Below are 22,973 nucleotides of genomic sequence, written 5' to 3'. Positions count from 1 at the left end.
GGTCCCCCTCCCTGTTTTTCTATTATTTTTCTCTTCCCTTATGTTCATCTGTTTTGTCTCTTAAAGACCTCATATGAGTGAAGTCGTATGATTTTTGTCTTTCTCTGACTGACTCATTTCACTTAGCATAGTACCCTCCGGTTCCACCCACATAGTTGCAAATGGCAAGATTTTATTTTGACTGCCGAGTAATACTCCATTGTGTGTGTGTGTGTGTGTGTGTGTGTGTGTGTGTGTGTGTGTGTGTGTATTCTTTATCCGTTCATCCATCGATGGACATCTGGGCTCTTTCCATTCTTTGGCTATTGTTGATAGTGCTGCTATAAACATTGGGGTGCATGTGTCCCTTCAAAACAGCATACCTGTATCCCTTGGATAAATACCCAGTAGTGCAATTGCTGGGTCGTAGGGTAGTTGTATTTTTAATTTTTTGAGGAACCTCCATACTGTTTTCCAGAGTGGCTGCACCAGTTTACATTCCCACCAGCAGTGCAAACATCCTCGCCAACATCTCTTGTTGCTAGAGTTAATGGTAGCCATTCTGACAGGTGTGATGTGGTATCTCATTGTGGTTTTGACTTGTATTTCTCTGATGATGAGTGATGTGGAGCATTTTTTCATGTGTCTGTTAGCCCTCTGGATGTCTTCTTCGGAAAAGTGTCTATTCATGTCTTTTGCCCATTTCTTCACTGGATTATTCATTTCCTGAGTGTTGAGTTTGATAAGTTCTTAACAGATTTTCGAAACTAAACTTTTAACTGATATGTCATTTACAAATATCTTCTCCCATTCTTTCGGTTGCCTTTTAGTTTTGGTGATTGTTTCCTTTGCTGTGCAGAGGCCTTTTATTTTGATGAGGTCCCAGTAGTTCATTTTAGGTTTTAATTTTTTTTTTTTTTAAGATTTTAAGTAATCTCTGTGCCCAACATAGGGCTTGAACCCACAACCCTGAGATCCAGTGTCGCACACTACACTGCCTGAGCTAGCCGGATGTTTCCAGAAGTTTTTAATTTTAATGAAATACAACTTATCAGCTTTTTTTTTTAATGGATAGGGCTTTTGTTTTTGTATCTAAGAAGTCTTTGCCTCACCCAAGGTCACAAAGATTGTCACCTCTGTTTTCTTCTAGAAGTTTTCTACTTTTATGTTTTAATATTTTAGTTAATTTTAGTATTAGTTCAAGGTATGGATCACAGCTCATTTTTTCTGCATATGCACATCTGGTTGCTCCCACCATTTGTCAAGAAGACACTGCCTTTGTTCCCCTGTCCAGAAGCAGCTGCACGTTCACGTGTGATCCTGTTTCTGGACTCTCTTCTGTTCTGTTGATGTAGTCGTCTACTTTTATGGCAAAACCCTGCTCTCGATGATTATAGCTTAATAGTAATTGTTGAAATCAATAGTGTTCTTCCTCCAAGTTTTGTTCCTTATTGTTGTTCCTTTGTCTGTACTGTGACTTCTTTTCCTCTGGCCCTTTTAAGATTTTTCTGTTGCTGGTTTTGAGTGATTTGATTATGCGGTGGCTCGGCTTATGTAGTTTTATGTTTCTTGGGGTTTGTTGAGCTTCTTAGATTATTAGGCTTAGACCCCTGTTGTGCCGATATTGTGTAGATTTTTAGTTCTGTGTTGTTTTATCTGTGCTTGTGATTGTGTTTGTTTCTAAGACTACAATAGAGTTTAAAGTGTGTGCTCATAGTCACTGCCATATCTGTTGCAGGGACTCCTGGATTTGTCTCTCTCAAGCACCTTTGTATGTCTGGGAATATTTTTATTAGACTTATGTTTAAATGATAGCCTGGGTGTCTCAGTTGGTTGAGTGTCTGACTTTGGCTCAGGTTATGATCTCACGGTCTGTGAGTTCGAGCCCCGCGTCGGGCTCTATGCTCACAGCTCAGAGCCTGGAGCCTGCTTCTAATTCTGTGTCTCCCTCTCTCTCTCTGCTCCTCCCCCGCTCGCACTTTGTCTCTCTCTCTCTCTCTTTCTCAGAAATAAGTAAACATTAACAAAATTAAAAAAAAAAAATAAATGATAATTTGGCTAAGTATAAAATTCTAGGCTCAACACATTTTTCTTCAATACCATGTTGCCTTCTTGTACCCAGTGGTCACTGTTGAGTAATATGAGTCTATCTCTTGATCCTTCTAAGATGATTTACTCTTTTTCCCCAGAAACTTACAGAATTGTCTTGTCTTTGATGTTTGTAAATTTCTTTTAATTTTTAATTTTTGTTTAGAGAGAGTGCAAGTGAGTGAGCGAGGTAGGGGCAGAGAGAGAGACACGGGGGTGAGAATTTCAAGCAGGCTCCACACCCCGTGCAGAGCTTGACATGGGGCTTGATCCCACAACCCTGGGATCATGATCTGGGCCGAAATCAAGAGTTAGATACTTAGCCAACTGAGCCACCGAGGCACCTCTGATGTTTAAATTTTATTTTAATACATGTAGGTGCAAATTTTTTATCTTTCCTGATTAGCACCCTATGGGCCATTTCACTGTAAGATTTTTAAACATTTTAAAAATATTTTTTTGGAGAAAAATACAAACATGTACAAAAGTGTACTTTCTAGTGTAATAGCCCCCTGGACTCATTGTCAGAGGCACAGCCCCAGCCATGTTCAGTCTTGATTCATTTATCCACACCTCATCCACTTCCTCCCTTCCCGCATGATTTTGAAGCAAATCTCAGAGATTACGTTTATTTCTTTTAGATGTCATTATATTCTTGGTCTGTCTCTGGAAAGGATCGTGTCCTTGTGTCTCTTAAGATAAAAACCATTGTCACAAAATAACAATAATTCCTTAATATCAAATATCCAAATGTTCATATGGCTTTTTTAAATTTTTTATTTTTATATAAAAAATTTTTAAGTAAGCTCTATGCCCGATGTGGGGCCTGAACTCAACCCCAACATCAAGAGTCACACACTCCACCAACTGAGCCAGCCAGATGCCCATGGTTTTTTAGAAACTGTTTGAACCCAGGATCCGAATAAGATGTACATTTCACAAATGGTGGATAGTGTTTTCAGTCTTCCTTAACTTGTGTTTCCCCTCCCTCCAGTCTGTGGAAAAACTGCCGTGTGTCTGGCAGCTCCTATGTGGTGGAGTCCTCACCTCCGAGGCTCCCTGAGGGTCGGGTTAGATTTTCAGTTGTCCCTAAGACTTCAGAGATGGTGCTGTGTTCTCCCACCAGGAGGACAGCATGCCTGATTCTCTTCCCTGGGATGCTGGTGGCCATTGATACCCAGTTCCCAGATCCATGCAGTCATGAGGTCACAGCATGGGGAAACTGGTTCTGTCATCCTCCACCCAGAGGTTGGAGTACTTCCATAAAGAGAAACTCCACCTTGCTTGCTACATGGTACAGGAGAGCCAGGATAAATACCCAATTCTTTCCATTTATTTACTCCTCAGAATAATGAGTTGGGTCGCTGGCATCCTCCAGTGGCAGGTGATTAATTTTGCTTCCTCTTGAGGGGCACCTGGGTGGCTCAGTCGGTTGAGTGTCCAACTTCGGCTCGGGTCATGATCTCACGGTGTGTGAATTCAAGCGTCGCTTTGGGCTATGTGCTGACAGCTCAGAGCCTGGAGCCTGCTTCAGATTCTGTATCTCCCTTCCTCTCTCTCTGCTCCTCCCCTGCTTGCACTCTGTCTGCCTCTCTCTCTCTGTCTCTCTCTCTCAAAAATAAACATTTAAAAATTAAAAAAAAATTTTTTGGCTTCCTTTCTGGGTTTTTTGTTTTTGTTTTTTTAGTGTTGTATTTGGTATTGTGTATTCTAGCATTTATCCTTGTTGATGTTCAAAATGTTCCATCCTTAGCCATTGGGAACATCTTTAGATTGGCTCCATGGCCACCTGAGCTATTTGACCAAGTCCCCACCGGCTGTTGCAACAAGATGCTTCAGGCTCATCTGTGCATTTCCTGCCCCTGCCCTACACTCTGCCGTGTCTCAGCGTCCTTGAGGGAACATGGTATTTGAAGGCCACATTCTGGGGGCAAGGGTTACTCATTGCTAATGGGCTGGCACTGTTTCTAGACATTTTTATTAGACACTCTGCAGCATTATCGTTAAAGACAAAATGCCACATTTCCATTCAGATTCACGACTGCAGAACTACCTCACTGCTTCTCTGTGTTTGGATCTTCTTCCTCATGAGTGTCTTGGTTCCCAGGGCCAATAGCCTCACAGTGTGATTGCAGAAGGAGTTGATATTTCTCATGTGTTGCTGCTTAGTAGCTAGCTCTAGAGGAACAGGCTAAACAGTCTAACTGCTTTGAAGTCCCTTGTAATAGTTGAGGCCAACAACTGGAGACGCGTTTAGGTTTGTTTCATTGTGTTTTTAATTAGGGCATTTCTTTTTTTATATAGTTTTGATTTATAACTACAAAAATATTTATGTGGGTCCAAATCTACAAATAAAGGAACATTTAAAGGAATCTAGGACTGATGTTATAGGCCAGGCTTATGTGTCTCTTTCACACTCAGTGGAAACAAATAAGAATATGAAGCTTAATTTTGTCACTTCATAAGCAATCTTGTAGAAAGTGTCTTTACTGCTCTTGTTTTACACAGATGTTCACACTGAAGCGGTGCAAGCAGCTTTGGCCAAATACAAGGAGAGGAAGATGCCTATGCCTTCAAAAAGACGTTCGGTTCTTGTCCACTCATCGGTGGAGACGTACACACCTCCAGGTATTGATAGACCGTGTTGGGAATGGCTTCTGTAGCTGTGACACAGCCCTGGTGTCATCACCTTCCTTTCCCCTTGAGTTGGAGTATCCTCCTGACCTGTATGCAGTAAAGATTTGGAAAAACTGGAGATTAAAAACGTTTGCATGTGTGCAACATTCCTTACTGAAAATCTGTGGTCTACACAGTATGGCTTGTACCCAAATTGGTACTTGTTTTCTATAGGACTTTTGGGTGTATTTTAATTCTTTTACTAAGATGCTATTTGTGCCTTTAAGTAAAGAGGGGAACCTAAAATAAACACTTACTAGAATACTAAAGTTCCCTGATTTAAGAATTGTAAAATTATTTTCATCTTATTAATGATTATTTACTATATCATTACCAGGCCTTAAATGGGAGAGTATAGGACAATTCGGAGGATTTAAAACATTTCTTCTATTATTGTTTTGTTGTCATTACCATTAGAAATGAAAACTTTCACCTGGAGTTTCTCTTCAGCAGCAGTGGCACTAAACTGCACCAGGTGTGGGCAGTTGTGTGGCGCCTTCTGCCACCTCTGTTGTTATTTAAGTCGTGAAACTGGCAACATGAGTTTTTGGTTTGATGACATGGTGAAAACCAAACACACCAGAGATATAGGATAATTTAGTGGTTTTGGTAACACTTCCTTTCTACAGAAAAGAAAAAGTTCATATTGTTGAAAAAGAATTCTAGAAATAGCTGTCACATGTTTCTACCAAATATAATTATAGATAATAGCCAATTTTTAAAAACTTTTTAATAGTTGTGTAACCATAATAAAACGCACAGCTGAGGTGACCTGATAGAACCTTTATGAGCAGTTAGTTTTATTGAGTGAAGCAGGTGTGTTGGGGAAGGAATTCTTTCCAGAGCTCATTGTCGCTGCCCCTAAGAGGGTGCAGATGGACGGAGTGAGGCCCCATCACCACTGCACTGACCTGGGCCATGTGTGAAGGTTGTGTGGGGTGTTCACTCAGATGGGCACTCGACACTTGGGGTCTTCTTTGATATTTGGGAGCCCCACCAAGGAATGAGCTGAAGCCACTCCCAGCGTGCGGTGCCCCCGGACAGTCCTCTGGGGGAAGCTGGGGTCGAGAAACCAGTTTCCCAGGTAGGGCTCCTTGGATCTTACAGTCGGGCAAACGAGGGCTGAGATGACCCCTTGGCCAGGCAGGGCATAGCGGTGCAGGTGCAGGGCATAGCGGAGCTTGCCACGTGCTGGCCTGGGAGACTCAGGTGCCAGTGTGGGGACTCCACCCCCCTCCCCGACTCATCCCTACATTATGCCTGTCGTCATTATTTTAACCACAGACACGTCGTCTGCCTCAGAAGATGAGGGCTCTTTACGGCGACCCGGGCGACTTACCTCCACTCCGCTCCAGAGCCATTCCAACGTCGAGCCCTGGCTCGACCGGGTCATTCAGGGCTCGTCCACCTCATCCTCTGCATCCTCCACCTCATCTCACCCGGGAGGGAGACCCGCCGCTGCTCCCGGTGCCTCCGCCGCCACGCTCACAGGCCCCGTGGCCCACGCCCACATAGGTCAGTAACGAGCTGCCGCGGCCCCTCCAGGACAGGGGTGCCCCTGCGCCCATCAAGACCCACCTTCTCTTTTTCATCTGGAAATGTCTTTTTGGTAACAAAAGTAGCTCTTGATGCTTCTGTGGTTTGGTGATCCCAGACCCTGTGGTGCGTTGGCTTCCCCACAGGTCACAGAGGTGGCGGTGTTTCTTGACGTCATGTCTCCACCTTTTGGCAGGTGTAGGGTGGATGGTCCTTATACTTGTTCCTGATAGCCACCCTTAGCCCGCTGCCACTACATTGTCTCTGCCTTTGCGCTTTGCCTTGTGTGCACAGCTGTGGAGCCGTCAGTTGCCTCTGGGGCAGGGGCCTGGGGCTGCAATCATGGTCTGGCCTTTCTTCCTCCACATACCAAGTTAGCCCCTCAACCTGAAAAGGGAGGTCAGGCAAAGCTAAATCATACAGATGTGTAGATCTTTTCTAAGTCATCCAAGTCTTTCAATTACATAAATCTTAGAAAGGAACAATTGCAGACCTTTCCTCATTTGAAACCCTGTTTTCTAGACAACAACATTAGCATGGTTGGTTGGATGTGAGCTGGCATGCGCAGCTCATACCTTAACAACAGTATATTCCTCACGTGGTGCCGTCAGTATTGTCGCAGTTAACTTCTCAACCCTTCTCAGCCCCCCTCTTTTCTAGATACGGAAGGAAGACAGAAAGGTTGTAACTTGCCTGGGCTCACACAGCTGGCCTAGCGGTGAAGCCAGGGCTGATAAAGTTTTCTTGATTCCTATTCATTTTCTTTGCTGTTAGCTGTTCTGCTAAAACTGGAATGGTGCAGCAGCCATGCACCCATGATAGGCTGCTGTTTTCGGTGGGGTCCTGTAGGCTGAACAACCACCCCCCTCCCCTTCCAGCAGGTGTGGGCTCAGAGCCTGAGCTGCCTTGGTGTGAAGTCTTGGTCATTGGGCTGGGCTGGGAGTAAATTGGATGGCATCTCAGCATCATCTGTGGACACATCACTGACGCTCTTCACTTTTTATTTGTTGCATCAGTGCAGGAAACCTGCACATTTCTGTTGAGCTTGTGTCTTATAACCGTGACGTAGCCTTCCATGAGAACCCACGACACCTCATCTTGCTTCCGGCACACAGGGAGGCGGCTGCTGAGGTCACTGGGTGGCAGCAGCTGGGGCTCCAGAAAAGGCCCCTTTGGGAAACAGCCGGCCCCGGCTGTTCCTGCAGTTCTCCTAGACGCCCTGTGGAGGCCTAGTGCTCACTGCTCACCCTTCCTCAGGCAGGTTTTCAGGGGATAGCTTATAAAACAGCTTTCGCACGGATACGTTTTTTTCTCTGTCACAGTGCTTTGACTTATTGGAAATACACAGATATCTCCAATGTGAGGAAAACAGTAGTTTTTGAATGTTCTTTCATCTTATTCCTGCTACCTGATCTCTGTTCTCCGTGAGATGGTGTAGGAAGGTAAAACTGTATTAGCCATTGCCGAGCTGTTGGAAACCCTGCTTCCTGGTGGGTTGGAGATAAAAGCATATCTAGCGTGAGAAACTGGCCACAGTTCACAGTGTGTAACTAGGCAGCCCTTGACTTCCCCGCGGTTGTGTGGGGTCTTTTAACAAAGCACTTAGCTGTAAGGAGTGTGCATTCTGTGAAAGGCCCAGGTGTGAAGGTTTCTGCGGAGATGTGTTACGGCTGTGGATGGAGGACCCCTGACTTCGGCAGGTGTGGCTGCGACCCTCTTTTCTCCCATCCCATTCACATGGCCTCTCATGTACATTATGTGATCAATTCTTGTAAATTTTAAAAATCTTAACTGCGGATTATAGCCTTCGTATGCTAAATGTTCACCGGATATAGTTGACTTGAGTTTCTAAATCTGAAAATACTTACCTTCCCTCTCCTTATTATAAAAATCATCCTTTTAGTTTTTAGCACTGGAGAATTCTTCAGTTGGGCTAAGGAAAGTGATACAAAAAGAAGAAGAATGTATTAGGTAAAAAAATTTTGAGGGACAATATATTAGGTTAAGGTAATTTGTAAAAATATATCATCTTCAATTTTAGAGTAAGGAAATCAAATCCATAAAACATTGGGGCACAGCTATAAATACCTATATTTAGAAGTAGTATTTCCAGTTGTAGTAGTTCATTTAAAAAAAATTTGTTAATGTTTATTTTTGAGAGAGAGAGAGAGAGAGAGAGAGAGAGAGAGACAGAGCATGAGCAGGGGAGGGGCAGAGAGAGAGGGAGACACAGAATCTGAAGCAGGCTCCAGGCTCTGAGCTGTCCGCACAGAGCCTGATGCGGGGCTCGAACTCACAGGCCGTGAGATCGTGACCTGAGCCGAAGTCCGACGCTCAGCCGACTGAGTCACCCAGGCGCCACTATAGTAGTTGATTTTTATTTTGAATGTTTGTTTATTTTTAGGTAGCGATTTTACAACTGCTTTGTAGTTGAGATTACCATTAATGCCTTTCTTCATGAATATTGTTAGAATCATTTATTCTTTTTGCTAGACATGGAAGGGTAGGGAAATTTCTTTCTACATGGAGAGAACTTTGTGTCAGGCAAACTTTAAAATGCTAATTTCATCAACATCATGCTTTTTCAAGGGTTGTGACAGCTCTGTCATTAAATTAGATTTTTCCAAATGGTGTTTTCTGCTGTGTAAATAGTGAGTTTGGGTTTTGTTTCCATATAATTTCATCTTTCTATATATTTAAAAAAAGATTTTAGTTTGCATTCTGCCTGGGAAATGAAGTGATAGGTAAGCGGTAGGAATTGAGACGTCAGAAGCACCAGAGTGGGGCCTGCGGTCGCAGGAGCACGCGTTACAAGCCCAAATGGACCACGTGTCTGTCCCGATGGCCCTAGTGCAGGTGCCACACTCACGCTCACGCCTCAGCAGCCCGTAATCAACCAGTGTTCCGACAGATACACGTGCCATATGATAAAGATTTAACCCCAAAATGTGCGTTCAGACAATAGAAGGAGTGATTTTAAACATTTCTGCAGTTTAATGTCATTTGTCTTTAACCATGATGTTAACACCTTCTGCTCTGAGAACTTGACTGAAGTCTCCTAATAGTGAGATGTGTTGACCTGGCAGGGGATAATTTTTATCTTTGTAGGCTTATTCTTTGGAGCCTGTAAAAGTCTTGTGTCTTTGTGCCATCCAACATACTTTTTGGGGGAGCTGGAGATAGTTTTTGGAACCTGGCTATTTTTTTCATAATACAACAAAAATGATCCAATGACAATTGATTTGAAATGTGTTTCTGCTTCGTTGAAATTTCTAACTAACTCAGTCCTGTGAAAGGCAGTCTCACCTGCCCTGTCAGAGCACTGTCGTCGGGGGTTCTGGCTGAGATCCCTTTGAGAACCCAGCAGCCCACGTGACACAGCCTTCCATGGCCCACGTCTGGGAGCTCAGAGTTCACAGGGTCCCGTTTTGTCTTAGTCAACCAGAGAAAAACAAAATTAATCAGAATACCACATTCCTTGCTCTGAGCTCAGCTAGTGAAGCTTTAGTTGACTGCGGTTTAAAGAGCAACTCAATACACTTTCGAATCGATAGCCACTCTTATTTGGGGTTTGTTTTTCCAAAGCAGATCTGCACTCTGCCCCTCCTGATGTCACCACGGGTCTTGTGGAGCTTCCGCACTGTGAGCGTCCGCAGCTGGCTTCTGTGAGAGGCGTCCCTCGGGGCTACAGCGGCAGCGTCCTGGAAACTGCGGGTGGTGAGCACGCCTCTCTTTCTCCTGTGGACAGCAGAGCACAGTCTTTCTCTTCAGGGACTGAGCCTCGCTTTAGTGAATTTGCTTTGGCAAGCTTGAGCCAGCCACTAGTTACCGTCCTTCAGCGCGTGTGAACCGAGGCCAGTGTGTGTGGTGGCTGTGATTACAGGGAGCCTCATGGGGAGAAATGGTTGTGAGTCCCTAGAATTGGGCAGAGAGGGAAGAAGAGTAGGGAGGAGAAAACCTCCACATTTAAACTGGATCCACAAGGAGTTTGGGTCTATAAAACAGGAGGAAAACGAGAGACCGTGGGCAGCCTCTTTGTTGGACTCCGTGTGGCCTTAGTGTGAGAGCACCCTGCCCCTGACACACCGGTGCCTGTGCCCCCTGTGTGCACAGTCTGAGAAACAGGCACAGCAGCAGTCAGGGTTTCAGACGTGCAGGCCCGAAAGGCCTTGATCTTCACAGCGTCCTCATTTATACCATTTCCTTTTGAAATAGTTTCCAGTGTCTTTTATCCAAATCATGTGAAGTTTTTTTTTTCCCCAATGTATCAGATTTGAATTGCAGGAAACTTCAGACGATCTTAGATCTAAGGCTTTAATGTGTGTTTGGATACTCCTAAGTGGCAGATCAAATTTTGTCAAGGTCTTTTACCTCCTTATCCAGATGCAACAGGAAAATACTGACTCAACATGAAGCCGGCTATTGGTTAGGTAGATTTTTTTTATTTGATTATATTTTTTAAAAGTTCAAGAGCTTAGTTGAGTTATAACTGACATGCGATCAATTGCACATATTTGAAGCGTGCAATTTTATAAGTTTTACTATTAAAAAATTTTTTTTAAGTTTATTTATTTCGAGTGGGGGGAGAGAGAGACGGAGAGAGACAGAGGGAGAGAGAGAACAAGGTGGGGAAGGGGCAGAGAGAGAGGGAGAGAGAGAATCCCAAGTAGACTCCATGCTGTCAGTGCAGAGCCCAACATGGGGCTCAGACTCACAAATCGTGATCATGACCTGTACTGGGATCAAGAGTTGGACGCTTAATTGACGGAGCCACCCAGGCATCCCTAATTTTGTGTTTTAAGATGTATGTATACCTGTGAAACCATTCTTGTGATCAAGATAGTGAACACATACACCCAGCATTCCTAAAAGTTTCCTTGTGTCCCTTTGTAATACCTCCCTTCTACCCATTTTGGCTTCCCCCATGCTTTAGGCAACACTGATTTATTTTCTGACACTATAAATTAATTTGCATTTTCTGGAATTTTATAGAAATAGAATCACGCAGTTTTTACTCTTTGTTATGTGGCTTCTGCTACTCTACATAAGTATTTTGAGATTCATACATGTTCTTGGATGTTTCAGTAGTTCGTTCCTTTTACTGATAAGTAGTGTTTCATTTCACGGATGTACCACACTTTATCTGTCCACCTATTGATGGATATTTGGGTTGCCTCCAGTTTCTGGCTATTACAAATAAAGCTGCTATGAATATTCTTATACAAGTTTTTGTGTAGAAGTATGCTTTCATTTGTTTTGGGTCAATACTTAGGAATAGAATGACTGGATCATATGCTTAACTTTCTAAGAAATTGCCAAACGGATTTCCAAAGTGGTTGTACCATTTCACATTCCCATCACGGGTGATGAGACTTCTGGCTCCGCTACATCTTTGCCTGCAGCTGGGATTCTTGGCTTGTTAATCTTAACCACCCTTCCAGGTGTGTGGAGGTGTCTGCTTGTAGTGTTAATTAGCATCTCCCTAAACACTGAGGAAGTGGGGCGTCTCTTCATGTGTTTGCCATCTGTGTGTCTTTTTAGAAGCGTCTGTTCAGATCTTTTGCTTATTTTTTTTAATGTGATGTTTTCTTAGTAAGTTTTGAGAATTCTTTATATGTTCTGGATTCAAGTTCTTTATCAGGTATATACTTTGGATTTTCTCGCAGCCTATGGCTTTTTTTTTTTTTTTTTTCATTCTCTTAACAGTGACTCTCAAGGAGTAGAAGTTACTAATTTTTATGAAGTCCAGTTTACCTGTGTTTTCTTTTATAGATCCTACTTTTATGTCATATCTAAGATATATTTTCCTAACCCAAAGTCATAAAGGTTTTCTGTGTTTTCTCCTAGAATTTTATAGCTTTAGGTTTTACATGTAGATCTATGATCCATTTTGAGTTAATTTTAGTCTAAGTACAAGGTATGAGTCAGAGTTTCCGTGTTTACATGTGGGTGTCCAGTGTTCTGGCCTTGTTTGTTCTAAAGCCCAGTCTTTCCCCACTGAGCTCCTTTGCATCTTTAATGAGAATCGGTGGACCATATCTGAGAGAGATCTGTTCCTGGCTCTCTTTCCCGCCCTATGGCTGTGTTTGTCCATCCTTATGCCAGTACCACACCATCATGGTTACTGTGCTTTTATAACAAAGGTTGATATCATGCAGTTTGTCTTCAAACTCTGCTTTTCATTTTAAAATTTGCTTTGGCTATTTCAGCTCCTTTGCATTTGAATATATATTTCTAAATCTGTTTGTTTTTTTCTACCAAAATTCCTGAAGGATTTTGACTGATATTTTACTGACTGTAGATCAGTTCAGAGAGAATTGGAATCTTAATAGTATATATTTCAGTCGATAAACACAGTATATCTCTCCATTTATTTGGCTCTTAAAAACTTTTCCAGCATTGTTTTGTAGCCTTCGTTATACAGGTGTTGTACCTATTTTGTTAAGATTATTCCCAAATAGTATTTTGGACACTATTATAAATAGTATTTTAAATTTTTTTCAGTTGTTTATTACTAGTCTATAGAAATGCATTTGGTTTTTGTATGTTGTCCTTTTATTAGTTCCAGTAATTTTTTTGGTAGATTCCTTAAGATTCTATATGTTTGACCATTTTGTCTATGAATAGATTTTTACTTTTCTTTGCAAAGTTTTTGTCTTTAGGAGCATTTATTTTTCTGGCTATATTGCCATGTGTGTAAGATTTCCAGTTGTGTCAATAAGAGATATTGAAAGTGGATGTGACTTGCCTTGTTTCCAACTGTGGGGGGAAGGCATCCACTTTTTCATGTTTGAATGATGATGTTAGCTGTGGGTGCTCTTCATTAGGAAGCTCCCTTTTTTTCCTGATTTCCTGGAAATTTTTATCATGGCTTTAGTTAAATGATTTTATTTTCATCTATTAAACTCGTGTGGTTTTTCTTTTGTAGTTTGTAGTAAATTTCATTAATGTAGTAAATTTCATTGATTTTTGAATGTTAAACCAAAGTTATATTCTCAGGATAAACCCTACTTGGTTATCATGCATATTTTTTCTATATTCAGGATTTGATTTGCTAACATTTTTTAATTTTTTTTTTTTTTTTTTGAGTGAAAGAGCATGTGTGTGAGTGGGGGAGGGACAGAGAAAGAGAGAGAATCCAAGCAGGCTCCATGCTGTCAGCGCAGAGCCCAATGCGAGGCTCAGTCTCATAAACTGTGAGATCATGACCTGAGCCAAAATCAAGAGTCATACGTTTAACCGACCAAGCCACCCAGACACCCTGATTTGCTAATATTTGTTTTTAAGGATTTTGTGTCTACGTTCAAGATACATAGTAGCCTGTAGTTTTGGTTTTATTTTTTCTTGTAATATCTTTGTCTGCTCTTGGTATCAGGATAATGCTCATCTCAAAATGGATTGAGAAATGTTCCTTCCTCTTCTACTTTCTAATCAGAGAACGTGAATTTTTCTATTCTTGAGTCAGTTTTGTGTCTTTGAAAGAATTTGTTCATTTCATCTGTACTTTCTAATTTAGGCATAATTAGTTCATGATATTCCTTTATTATCCTCTGATGTACATGAATTGGTGGTGCTATCCCCTCTTTTATTTCTGGTAGTAGTAATTAGTGTCTTTTCTCTCTCTCTTTTTTAAGTAGGTCCCATGCCCATTGTAGACTTTGAACTGATGACCTTGAGATTGAAAGTAGCATGCTCTACCAACTGAGCCAGACAGACGCCCTAGTGTTTTCTGTCTTTTTATCTTGATCATTGTAGCTAAAAAGTTCATTGAATTTTATTTATCTTTCAAAGAACTGGTTTGGGTTTAATTATTTTTTTCTATTGTGTTTATTTCTAATCTTGTATTTTTTTTCCTTCCTTTTTTCTACTTATTTTCAGTTTACTTTGCTTTCCCTTTTTTCATTCCTTGAGGTAGAAACTTAGATCATTGAATTAGACCTTTCTTGTTTCCTAATGAAAGTATTTAAAACTTTAAATATCCTTCTAAGAGCTGTTTTAGTATCCCACATATTTTGATAATGTTCTTTTCCTTTTAAAAATTCAATTCTAGATATTTTTTATTTTCTCTCATGCTTTCCATTTTGGCCCATGATTTATTTAGAAGTATGTTGTTTAATTTCAACAGATTTGCAAATATTGCAGGTATATTTCTCTTATATATACTATATAATTCAACTCCTTCTAAATATATTGAAAATTTTAAAAACTTTTTTAATGTTTTATTTATTTTTGAGAGAGAGAGAGAATGAGCAGGGGAGGGGCAGAGAGAGAAGGAGACAAAATCTGAAACAGGCTCCAGGCTCTGAGCTGTCAGAGCCTGATGCGGGACTCGAACTCATGAACCACAAGATCGTGACCTGAGCTGAAGTCCGATGCTTAACTGACTGAGCTACTCAGGCGCCCCTTGAAACTTTTTAATGGCCTAGCACATGGTCTGTTTCTGTGAGTGTTCTACTTGAAAATAATGTTGTTGGGTAGCTTTTCTGTGAATGAATATTACATCCAGTTGGTTGATACTTTAGTTTGAGTCTTCTCTAGCCTTACTGATTTTCTGCATACTTTTTCTATATTTTGCTGAGGGGGGTATTGAATTTCCAACTATAATTGTGGATTTGTCTGTTCTTTTAGATCTGTCACTTTGTGTTTTGTGTATTTTGAAGTTCTGTTATTATGTGCATACGTATTTAAAATTGCTATGTCTTGATGAATTGGCTGCTTTATCATTACAAAATGATCCTTAGTGATATTTCTTATTCTGACATTTTCTTTGTTATTATTATGGTTGCCTTCAGCTATTTTATTAGTATTAGTTACACGACAAATCTTTTTATCTTTTTACCCTACCTAGGTCTTTTAAATTAAAGTGTATTTCTTATAATTAGTATTTTATTCATTCTTATACTTTCTTTTCGCGGGTAGCCATTTACTTCATTGGAGTCTTTGGACCATTTATAGTCAGTTTTAATGAGCTATTTGGTTGGGTTTAAATCTATGATCCTGCTCTATTTTCTGTTTCACACATCTGTTAATTTCACTCCCTTACCTGATTTCTTTTGGTTTATATTCTATTTTATATTCTATTTTCTCTCTCTCTCCCTCTCTTTCTTTCTCTCTCTCTCTCTCTCTCTCTCTCTCTCTGTCTCTCCTTTTTTTTCCCCCAGTGGTTACTCTGTGACTTACAATATACATCTTTACCTCATCACTGTATGCCTTCACATAATATTATACCGCCTCAATGTGGCAAAGATTGTATTTTTAGTAAATGTTATTGGGGCCATTGGAAAGCTAGTTGGGAAAAGTTAAACTTAGATTCTTTCCCCACACCGCTGAGAAAGGCAAAACTCAAAAAGAATCAGATATCTAAACATAAGAAATGAAGAATAAAAGGAAAAAAATTGATGAATTTTCTTTAACCTGGTTATAAGTAAAGGCTTTCTAAATTTAATTTTATTTTTGAATGTTAAACCAAAGTTATAGTCTCAGGATAAACCCTACTTGGTTATCATGCATAATTTTTTCTGTATTACGGATTTGATTTGCTTTTTTTTTTCTTTTCTTTTTTTTTTTTTTTTTTTTTTTTGAGTGAGAGAGCACATGTATGAGCAGGCGAGGGACAGAGAGGGAGAATCCCAAGCAGGCTTCAGGTTCTGAGCTGTCAGCACAGAGCCCGACACAGGGCTCAAACCCACAAACCATGAGATTATGACCTGAGCCAAAATCAAGAGTTGGGCACAACCAACTGAGCCACCCAGACGGCCTGAAACTAAAAAAATTCTTAACAAAAATATCCCCATAAAGAGAAAAAAAGAAAAAAAAGAAAATATCCCCATAGAGAGTCACAAGAAGAATTGACAAACTAGGAGTAACTATTTACAGTGTGTGTGATAGGTAAAGGTCTGATGTTTCTAATATCAAACAGACTCTTAAAAATAGGAGGAAAAGACCCCAAATTCTATGAATTGCCAGTCTGCAAACTATGGCATATACTGGCATTCTGCTTTTGCAAATAAAGCTTTATTGGGACATGGCCATGCCCACCCATTCCCATGTCATCTGTGCTGCTTTTGCCCCAGAATTGCAGAGTAGGGTGATTGCAACCAAGACTGTGCCCACTGCCCAGAGTGCTTCCTATCTAGCTCTTTAAGAAAAGTTTGCCAACTCCTAGTATAGGAAAATGGGCAAAAAATATGCACAGCCAATTCATAAGATCTAAAAATAGCTCTTGAACATCATGTTCAGCCTTTTTTATAATTACAGAAATACACTGTTGGTAGGAATGCAAAATAGTTAAACCTCTTTGGAATAGAAATTGGTAAAATATATATATTTGGATCCAGCAAGGCCAATGTAGGAATTTACTCTGAACACACATTTCCAAAACTAAGGAAATACATGTGCACAAAGTAATTCTTTGTAGCACTACTTATAATTGCACAATATTGGAAACTATGTAGCTCTCCAAGCCTCACAAATTGGTTGAATAAACCTAGGATGTTCACATTGTGGGGTACTATGCAGCTGTCAGAAATAATGAGAAAGCTTTTTATGACTTGGAATGAGGTGTTTTTCCAGGAGATGTTAAGTGGAAAAGCCAAAAGTAAAAGAGTGGTTCTAGTATGCCACCTTTTGTGTGAGCAACAAGGGAACACAGCAAAGCCTGTATGTGTGTAGAAGAGGCGCAGGAAGGACAGACCAGAAAGCAATGAAGCTGGTCGCCCCAGAGGTGGGATGGGTGGGTGAGTGAAAGTTCAGTGACATTGTTTTGAGTTTGTCTTAATATGGTTTTGACTTTTAGAAGTTTGTTAGTGTAATTAAAAATTTCAAACCATAGACTTGAAGTATAGGAAGAGGGGGAAACCCCTTAAACTGAAAGCAAGTAGAAATAAACCCAGTCATATTCCTGCGAAGTATCATAGCCATATTTAAGGGGGTGACAGAGAGAGAGGCAGAATAGGTAAGCTGTGACACAGTACTGGACCATACGCCCACAGTCTTGGACAAAGTTAGGTGTGAACAGCAAAGAAATCTTGTTTTTTGTTTTAATTTTTTAAATTTTTTTTTTTCAACGTTTTTTATTTATTTTTGGGACAGAGAGAGACAGAGCATGAACGGGGGAGGGGCAGAGAGAGAGGGAGACACAGAATCGGAAACAGGCTCCAGGCTCCGAGCCATCAGCCCAGAGCCTGACGCGGGGCTCGAACTCACGGACCGCGAGATCGTGACCTGGCTGAAGTCGGACGCTTAACCGACTGCGCCACCCAGGCGCCCCTTAATTTTTAAAGTTTATTTATTTAGTTTTGAGACAGAGGTGGGGGGGGGGGGAGAGACAGGAGGGCAGAGAAAGAAAGGGAAAGAGAGAATCCCAAGCAGGCTCCATATTGTCAGCACAGAGCCTGATGTGGGGCTCAAACCCACGAACCGTGAGATCACAACCTGAGCCAAAATCAAGAGTCGGACACAACAGACTGAGCCCCCAGGTGCCTCGAAATCTTGAACTCTTGCTTGTTTGTTTTTGTAGCAGTATAGGTTATGCGACTTAGAAATTATTTTATATACATGATAATATTGAACAAAAGTGTTGATATTATTGGGAGCCAGGATTCCTACTGTGGAAGAAAGAAAGTCCAAATATGAGTGGGAAAGGCAAGAAGAACCTGTGGGGTGGATTGGGATTGGAAGTATTGGTGTGGATTCATTGTTCCTGAGATTTAAATATGTGTCTATTTATGCTTTCTGTGTGCACATGCACATTGCCATCGAGTGTCCATGAATACATGCGTGTGTCCATGAATACACACTATGAATGCATAGTGTACTTTTTTAGCTCTGTATTCCAAAAGTGGCACAGACGCTGTGGTGGTAATGAGCACACCTAGCAGCCAGATCTTGATCTTCAACATCTTTCCCACACAGGAGAATGAGGGCTTCTGCGAGAAAGAGCTAATTCAGGGCTGGAGCATGGTAGCATAAGATGACTCTGAGGCATCTTATGACAGGGTGTAAGGCAGTGCTTTAAAAAATGATGGGGGCAGGGGTGGCTCGGTCGGTTGGGCGTCCGGCTTCAGCTCAGGTCATGTTCTCACGGTTCATGGTTAGAGCCCCACGTCAGGCTGTGTGCTGACAGCTCAGAGCCTGGAGCTTACTTCCAATTCTGTGTCTCCCTCTCTCTGGCCTTCCCCCGCTCACACTCTGTCTGTCTCTCTCTCAAAAATAAATGAACATTTAAAAAAACTAAAAAATGATGGGGGCATGTCACAGGTCAACTCACATAGGATCCCACTGGCCAAGTCTGGGACAATTTGTACATCAAAATAGTTAAGAACCATATGCTTTAGAGCAGTTGAGCAGTGCATGAGTCACTCCTGACGATAGATAGATAGATAGATAGATAGATAGATAGATAGATAGATAGATAGATAACAGACAGAATGTTGATGGGTAAAGTTAAATGAGGTGCTAAAGTTGGAAAATAATTTTGCAACCATTGCAGTAAAAACTTGCTTCTGGCAAGAATGATCCAATGTCTGTTAAATGCAGGGAGAAAATTCTATGAGGATTAGGATATTTGTATGGTCTTCAAGTGCCTTCTCACACATTGCATATTAGTTGCAGAAGAAAAAATAGTGACAATCAGTGTAGAACCCAGACAGCGTTTTGGGTGATGAAAATCTGTCCCTGTGAGGATAATCTGGACATGATATTTGGGTAGTGTTTCAGCCAGGAATGCAGCACCTGGATTGAATCATGAGAAAACCTCAAGCAAACTCAAAATGAGGAATGTTCTACTCAATAAAACAAAAGAACTGGATTCTTTCAAAATGTGAATGTCTTAAAGGACTAAGAAATGTTCCAGATCAAAGGGGAGTAGACAGGCAATGACTAAGTTCTTGGTTCTAGAACTTGGCTGGCTTCAGGTTGGAGGATGGGGATACTGTGGAAGGATGTTAGGGCATCAGCTGCTGTGCTTGCCCTTGGACAGCGGGGTGTGTCTGAGGCTTGGGGCCCTGCTTACCTGTCCTCCCAGGCAGTGCTGTTGACCGGTGCCCTTGGCCATCACCTGCTGTGTTAACCTTAGAGCACTTATCAACCTTCCCACTGTTCTTGTTCACTTACATGTGTATATATTTCTGCTTGTTTTCACCCAGCAGGTGGTGAGCTGAGGACAGACTCTTATCTGTCATTTTGCTGCTTTACATCTCCCAGAACAACATTTCTTAATAATTACTAAGGAACACCAAATAACTTTTTGTTTGGGTGGCTTAAATCTCCTGATATTTATCATATTAGAAGTTAAAACTAAAGATTTAAAAAATATTTATGAATCCATTCAAAAATAGCATTAGGAAACTCATCACATCTTCATATAAATACCACATATTTATGGAAGAATTTCTAAAATGGAGATTTGGTGAGAAGAATGGGCCTGTTCTCCAGTGCAGCCAGTCTCCCTTGCAGCCAGCATGATGGAGGCCCCTGGGCCCTGCGCCTTGTCCCCATTCAGTCGGCTGTGGCTCACATGATGTGGGGCTTCTGGAAGACTTGCTGTGTGCTGTGAGGAGGGAGGCAAGGACAGTAGCCTCATGAACCCCTGAAAGGGTCCCTGGACCACTTTGAAAATCACTAGCTTAAAAAAAGTTCTAGCTCCCAGAAGGCCTTCAGTAAATATTTGTTGAATGAATTAATGAATTGCAAAGTGGCTGCGTGGTGGGGCCAGTGCTTGGTTGGATTTATGAATTCCAATGTGTTCGTGCAGTTGGTCACTAGGCCCCGTCTCCACATCCTATCTCTGGAGGGATGGCGACCTCTGGCCTCATTGCTCCTCTTCCCCTGGCAGGTGTCCCTGTGAACAGCAGAGTGTCCTCCAAAATCCAGCAGCTTCTCAATACCCTGAAGAGGCCAAAGCGCCCTCCGCTGAAGGAGTTCTTTGTGGATGATTTTGAGGAGCTGTTGGAAGGTGAGAGATCTCGGACTGGCTCTCGTGTCTGAACGGGGTGGCTGTCACGTCCAGGGTTGTGGGCAAGTGTGCATCATGCAAGGTCACACTGTGACATTACAACACACCGAAATGACCCTCCCTCTGTTTCCAGCTCCTATGGTCAGCGTGTGTCATGGTGAATTCAGCAGCACATGTGACTGCTGGCTTTATTTGAACAGGGAAAAAAACACATTGCTCATAGTTAAGGGACTTAAGATTTTTCTATGCCTCTGATCCAGTGCTTAGTACTTGGTTACAAGAATACTCCTAAGGTTTCATTTTATTTACGTTATTTCAATTTTTTTTTTTTTAAGTAGACTCCATGCCCAACATGGGGCTTGAACTCAACCCTGAGATTGAGAGTTTCACGCTCTACTGACTGACCCAGCTGGGTGCCCCCATTATTTCATTTTTTGTTTAAACTTTAATTCTGAAATACTTGTCTTCCCATGATTTAAAAGTGTATTTTTGGCATAGTTTTGGCCCTTTTTCAGAAATTTAGTCTCTCATTTATGAATGAGATATACATTTAGGAAAAAAGAATATAGATTTATTTGTAAAAGAAAATGACCAAGAAATAGGAAGGAGTATAAGCCTATAGAAAAGGGACAGAAATAAAGCCTAGTATAAGGTGCAAGTGTGCTCATGTGTCAAGAGCCATGGGGCGCATGGCCAGCTCGCCCCTCTGCCCCTCGCCTCTGCTGTGCAGTGTTTGCCCTGCCAGCCCCCACCAGGTGTCTCCTCACTGAGGGTCAGACACAACTTTTAGGGCATCGCTTTCCCCTTTGTCATCAGATAACACAGATGCAGAGCGCAGTGGTATAAATGCTGTTCCGAGCAGTCTTTCTTACATGTGGACAAATGTTGGCTACACAGCCACTGGAAACATAAGAGATTTTACTTTATTTTCTCTTTCAACCTGGTGATGGGTGGTTTGCATGCGCAGACTGAAACGCGACTCTACTCACTTTTGTCCTTTATAAGTGGGACCCACGCCTGGTTCTCAGATGTCGTCAGGGTTGGCCACAACCCCGTGAAAGCCTCAACGTCACTGCTGCCATTCTCGGATTGTCCTGGGGGTTTACAGTCACCAGTGGCCATCATTGTCCAGGACGAATCTCCATCTGTCCTTTGGTCGGTTGGCCTGTGACTATTATAATGATAAGGAAATCTGGACAAATTCTTGAAATCTTGTTACCACTGGTGTTTTTTTTTTTTTTTTTTTTTTTGAGAGAATGCTTAAAAACAATGTGTGGATGGTTCTATGAAGTGCTAATTATTAAATTTCGATTTTGCTTATAGTGCAGCAACCAGATCCAAATCAGCCAAAGCCTGAGGGAAGCCAGACGGCAGTGCTGAAAGGGGAGCCCCTGGCCGTGGGGACCGCCTGGCCACCGTCCCTGCTGGCTGCCTTGCAGCGCTGGGGCACGACACAGCCCAAAGCCCCCTGTCTGACTGCCTTGGACACAGCCGGGAAGGCCATCTACACCCTTACCTATGGCAAGTGTCAACAGAAAGCAGTTGGGCTCTGGCTTAGCTGTAAAAATGTTACATGTGTCATGTCATACAGCACAGACATACAGCTTCATGAACACGATAGAGCAATTCCTGAGAAACCAACACCACTGTCAAAACTGTCACTCCAGGTGCCCCTCCTGGACCACTGCCCCTTCCTCCCAGCAGAGGGGACTACTCACTGACCGATGGTGACCAGCCACTGCTCTGGTGTTGAGGTTCACATCTATATATGCATCTCTGAACAATGGAATTTAGTTTTGTCTAATTTTGAACTTTGTATAAATGGAATCATACAGTATGTATTTTTGTGTTTGGCATCTTTTGGTTCTGTATTATGTTTTTATGTAACACAGATCATAAGCATCTGGCTTGATGCATTTTCACGGAGTGATATGCTCCTGTAACCAGCACTCAGCTCCTGAGCATTTCCAGGTCCCCAGCCCCCGTTTCCCTTCCAGCACATGCATCCTCACACTGGCGGGGAACTGTCACATGCCTGTGACCGTTGCCTCGCTTGTGTCTCAGTTTTATGTCAGTGGAATTATGCGAGACTCAGCCCTGATGTGGTGTGAAGCTGTAGCTCTTCTCATTGATGGATGTTATTTTAGCGTATGAATATGCCACCACTATGCCCGTACTCCACGGTTGAGGGACACCCGCACTGTTTCCACTGGGGCTATTGTGTATAGTGCTGTTATGAACATTCTTAGGTGCGTCTGGTTGGTGAAACATGTGCAGGCATTTGTGCTGGGAATGTGTACACATACGAGGAGACTTGTGCAGCTTTAGGACACACGGTCACCTGGTTTCCAACACAGCCGCAGTGACCTTCACTCCAGCCGGCAGTTTGTGCGGACTTTCAGTTGCTCCCCATCCTTGTCAACTTGATATTGTCTATGTATTTCATTTTAGCCTTGCCTGGAGGTGTGTTGTCCTGTCAAGTTGTATTGCTAACTTATTTGCATTTCTCTGATGGCTAATGATGCTTTTTGTATGTTTATTGGCTATGTGAATATTCTCTTTTATGTACTATCCAAATCTTTGGCTCATTTTTCTATTTGGTTGCTAACGTTTTCTTCTTTGTATGTTTCAAATACATGTCTTTTGTCAGATTTGTTTTGCAGGTGTCTTCTTCCACTCTTTGGACTGTCTTCTAACACTTTTATTGGTGGCTTTAGATAAATGAGAAGTCCTAATGTAA

The 22,973-nt window shown here is 41.9% G+C and overlaps 1 protein-coding gene across 7 annotated transcripts in view; it reads left to right on the top strand.

Moving 5' to 3' along the window:
- DIP2A (DIP2 acetate--CoA ligase A) overlaps nt 1–22,973 on the top strand; it is a 119,034-nt gene that overhangs the window by 42,645 nt on the left and 53,416 nt on the right. For 5 of the 7 annotated variants that reach the window (XM_060640683.3, XM_060640681.3, XM_060640687.3 and 2 more), the window contains 5 exons: nt 4,576–4,695; nt 6,028–6,258; nt 9,865–9,996; nt 20,114–20,233; nt 21,557–21,754. In XM_060640683.3, the coding sequence (XP_060496666.2) occupies nt 4,576–4,695; nt 6,028–6,258; nt 9,865–9,996; nt 20,114–20,233; nt 21,557–21,754 (801 nt within the window). The remainder of the gene's footprint in view (nt 1–4,575; nt 4,696–6,027; nt 6,259–9,864; nt 9,997–20,113; nt 20,234–21,556; nt 21,755–22,973) is intronic. The other 2 variants (XM_060640682.3, XM_060640684.3) reach the window with 1 other exon arrangement.

Source organism: Panthera onca, chromosome C2, assembly GCF_046562875.1.
Source record: "Panthera onca isolate mPanOnc1 chromosome C2, mPanOnc1 haplotype 2, whole genome shotgun sequence".
NCBI lineage: Eukaryota > Metazoa > Chordata > Mammalia > Carnivora > Felidae > Panthera > Panthera onca.
This window is presented reverse-complemented; position numbering and strand designations above follow the sequence as displayed.